This window comes from Nerophis ophidion, linkage group LG04 (assembly GCF_033978795.1).
Source record: "Nerophis ophidion isolate RoL-2023_Sa linkage group LG04, RoL_Noph_v1.0, whole genome shotgun sequence".
Lineage (NCBI taxonomy): Eukaryota > Metazoa > Chordata > Actinopteri > Syngnathiformes > Syngnathidae > Nerophis > Nerophis ophidion.
This window is the reverse complement of record NC_084614.1, coordinates 9,621,988-9,625,893: the sequence shown is the minus strand read 5'-3', so window position 1 is coordinate 9,625,893 and position 3,906 is coordinate 9,621,988. Positions and strand designations below refer to the sequence as shown.

The 3,906-nt window shown below is 30.7% G+C and overlaps 1 protein-coding gene across 5 annotated transcripts in view; it reads left to right on the top strand.

Moving 5' to 3' along the window:
* Positions 1-2,593: 2,593 nt before the first annotated feature.
* ctnnal1 (catenin (cadherin-associated protein), alpha-like 1) overlaps positions 2,594-3,906 on the top strand; it is a 105,010-nt gene continuing 103,697 nt past the window's right edge. For 3 of the 5 annotated variants that reach the window (XM_061896991.1, XM_061896990.1, XM_061896989.1), the window contains exon 1: positions 2,595-2,957. Coding sequence is in view for 2 of the 5 variants with exons in the window: in XM_061896990.1 (XP_061752974.1) it covers positions 2,862-2,957 (96 nt within the window). In the remaining 3 variants the exon portion in view is untranslated. Of the gene's footprint in view, positions 2,958-3,906 lie in introns of all 5 variants that reach the window. The other 2 variants (XR_009806395.1, XR_009806394.1) reach the window with 1 other exon arrangement.

The following is a 3,906-nucleotide window of genomic DNA, read 5'->3' as shown; positions in this document are numbered from 1 at the left end:
TATATATATATATATACATATTTTTTTTACACTTATATGTCCGTTTAAATATTTTATCAATTTGTTTACACTTACATGCCAGTTTGAAATGTTTTTTTACAATTCTGTTTTTTTTACATTCATATGTCAGTTAAAAGTTTTATTTTTGTTTTACACTTATGGCAGTTTGAAATATTTTTTCTGGTTTAGTACTTTTTTTTAAAATTATTTATCTTATTTTATTTATTTTTTTTCCTACTCATAAACCAGCATTAAATTGGCATTAATGGGAGTAAAAAGCAATATGGGGAAAAAAAGTCGGCATAGGTTTTTTCAATATTTTAATATATATATATTTTTTTTGACACATATATGTCCGTTTAAATATTTTATCAATATGTTTACACTTACAAGCCAGTTTGAAATGTTTTTTTTCACTTCTGTTTTTTTTTTTACATTTATATGTCAGTTAAAAGTTTTATTTCATGGCAGTTTGAAATACTTTTTTCTGGTTTAGTACTTTTTAAAAATAATTTATGTAGTTTTACTACTTTCTTTTTTTGTTTACTCATAAACCAGCATCAAATTTGCATTAATGGGAGTAAAAAGCAATATGAAGAAAAAAAGTCGGCATATGTTTTTTTAAATTTGTATTTGTTAATTAAAATAGTTTTCTATTTTTTTTACACTTATATGTCTGTTCAAATATTGTATTAATTTGTTTACACTTACAGGCCAGTCTGAAATGTTTTTTTTGGTTTAGTACTTTTTTTAAAAATTATTTATCTTGTTTTATTACTTTTTTTCCCTACTCATAAACCAGCATTAAACTGGCATTAATGGGAGTAAAAAGCAATATGGGAAAAAAAAGTCGGCATAGGTTTTTTCAATATTTTAATATATATATACATATATATATATTTTTTTTTGACACTTATATGTCCGTTTAAATATTTTATCAATTTGTTTACACTTACAAGCCAGTTTGTAATGTTTTTTTTACACTTCTGTTTTTTTTTTACATTCATATGTCATTTAAAAGTTTTATTTTTGTTTTACACTTATGGCAGTTTGAAATATTTTTTCTGGTTTAGTACTTTTTAAAAAAATTATTTATCTTGTTTTATTACTTTTTTTTCTTCCTACTCATAAACCAGCATTAAATTGGCATTAATGGGAGTAAAAAGCAATATGGGGAAAAAAAGTCAGCATAGGTTTTTTCAATATTTTAATATATATATATATTTTTTGACACTTATATGTCCGTTTGAATATTTTATCAATTTGTTTACACTTACATGCCAGTTTGAAATGTTTTTTTACACTTCTGGTTTTTTTACATTCATATGTCAGTTAAAAGTTTTATTTTTGTTTTACACTTATGGCAGTTTGAAATATTTTTTCTGGTTTAGTACTTTTTTTGTAAATTATTTATCTTGTTTTATTACTTTTTTTCCTACTCATAAACCAGCATTAAATTGGCATTAATGGGAGTAAAAAGCAATATGGGGAAAAAAAGTCGGCATGGGTTTTTTCAATATTTTAATATATATATATTTTTTTTGACACTTATATGTCCGTTTGAATATTTTATGAATTTGTTTACACTTACAAGCCAGTTTGAAATATTTTTTTTACACTTCTGTTTTTTTTACATTCATATGTCAGTTAAAAGTTTTATTTTTGTTTTACACTTATGGCAGTTTGAAATATTTTTTCTGGTTTAGTACTTTTTTTTAAATAATTTATCTTGTTTTATTACTTTTTTTTTCTACTCATAAACCAGCATTAAATTGGCATTAATGGGAGTAAAAAGTAATATGGGGAAAAAAAGTCGGCATAGGTTTTTTCAATATTTTAATATATATATATATTTTTTGACACTTATATGTCCGTTTGAATATTTTATCAATTTGTTTACACTTACAAGCCAGTTTGAAATGTTTTTTTTACACTTCTGTTTTTTTTTTTTACATTCATATGTCAGTTAAAAGTTTTATTTTTGTTTTACACTTATGGCAGTTTGAAATATTTTTTTCTGGTTTAGCACTTTTTTAAAATCATTTATGTAGTTTTATTCCTTTTTTTTACTCATAAACTGGCATTAATGGGAGTAGAAAGCAATATGAGAAAAAAAAGTCGGCATATGTTTTTTTAAATTTGTATTTGTTAATTAAAATAGTTTTCTATTTTTTTTTACACTTATATGTCTGTTTAAATATTGTATTAATTTGTTTACACTTACACGTCAGTTTGAAATGTTTTTTTTTACACTTTTGTTTTCTTACATTCATATGTCAGTTAAAAGTTTTATTTTTGTTTTACACTTGTATATCCATTAAACATTTTTTGATGGTTTATTAATATTTTTACACTAACATTTTTAGTTTTATTACTTTTTTTTTTTTTTTACTCACAAACCAGCATCAAATTGGCATTAATGGGAGTAAAAAGCAATTTGAAAAAAAAAAAAAAGTCGGCAACTTTTTCCGCCAGTTGTGACAAAAAAAAGTCCCCACGATGGTGACAACATCGTGGCGATGGTGCACCAACATGGCGTGCACTCGCCGCGTGCACTCGCCGCGTGCATGCGCTTGCCCAGGGAGCCGGCACGCGCACGCGCACACTCTCAGTCTGTGCCTCGCCGAGCTCCAGTCAACTTCCACGCCGCCGCTGCGTGGAGGAAGAAGAAGAAGAAATAAGAAGAAGAAGGACAAGAAGGACCAGTCGGTCGCCATCAAACTCCGCGCGGCAAAGAGCGACGCGGAGCCTCGGCGTGGATCACTAGCGGCTCCTCCCCTCCACCTTCCACCTTCCACCGCCAGCTCCGGGGGCGTCACGCGTGGACTGAGGCCGGCCCGGGAAGGCGCTGCTCGGCGGGCATGGCTTCACCTCCGTGCGGCCACGGCAACTTGGACTCCGGCCTGGAAATAAAAACCCGCTCGGTGGAGCAGACTCTGATCCCGCTGGTGACTCAGGTGAGTCCACTTTCACTTCCCTGCTTTTAAAAAATATTTTTTTTCAAGTTTTCTCCACTTTTGGAGCCACTTTCTCAGACCCCACGCGCACTTTTGTTGCAACTTTGCCTGTTGTTGGGCAGAACCTGCAAGATGACGTCACACGGTGTGCGTTTATCAACAACATGGCCTGGTTTATTTTTGTGTTTTTTTTTACTTCTGCAAAAGTTGATTAAAGGTTAACTCACGCTCTTTAGCGGGCGGGAAGGTTGTTAAAGTCCCAATGAATGAGTGAGCATGAATGGGTGAATGAATAGAATAAAATAGAGTATTGTTGTCATTTTGTGCAGTGAATAGGTTCAAAGAATAACGAAATCAGAGCACATCCCCTAAGGTGCATACGTATAAATAGTAAAAAAGATTAAAAAAAAAAAAAAGATATATATCTAAATACCGTATATTACCAAATAGTATCCCGGGCGTTTATTTCACAAAATCATTTTTGGAGACGGGCGTTTAAAAGAAGCAGGCGGTTATTTGCACAAGGCTTTTATTTATTTGTGCACCAGCCTGCACCAGCAGGCCATTATTTGGTTACAATGGTTACTGTCCAGTATTTTGTTTTTGTATAAAAAACTTTAAATGTAAAAGCTATTGTAAACATACAAACAAAAAAACAAGACTATCAAAAGACAAGAGATCAACATGGCAGTAGTGCAACAATTGTCAAATAGAATACCAATACTGAAAATACATAAAGTTTTTAAAAATAAAATGATGGTACCAAGTACTCAAGTATAAAACCCACCATCAAAACAGAACAATAATAGTGTCACTTAAATAAAATAAAGGATACAGTATTCCAAGTTTTGGAAATAAAGCAGCATACAGGAAAAATAAAATTATGGTACCAAGTACTGTGTAAAACCATCAAAACAATAATACTGCAGCAAACGCAACCCCAAACCCA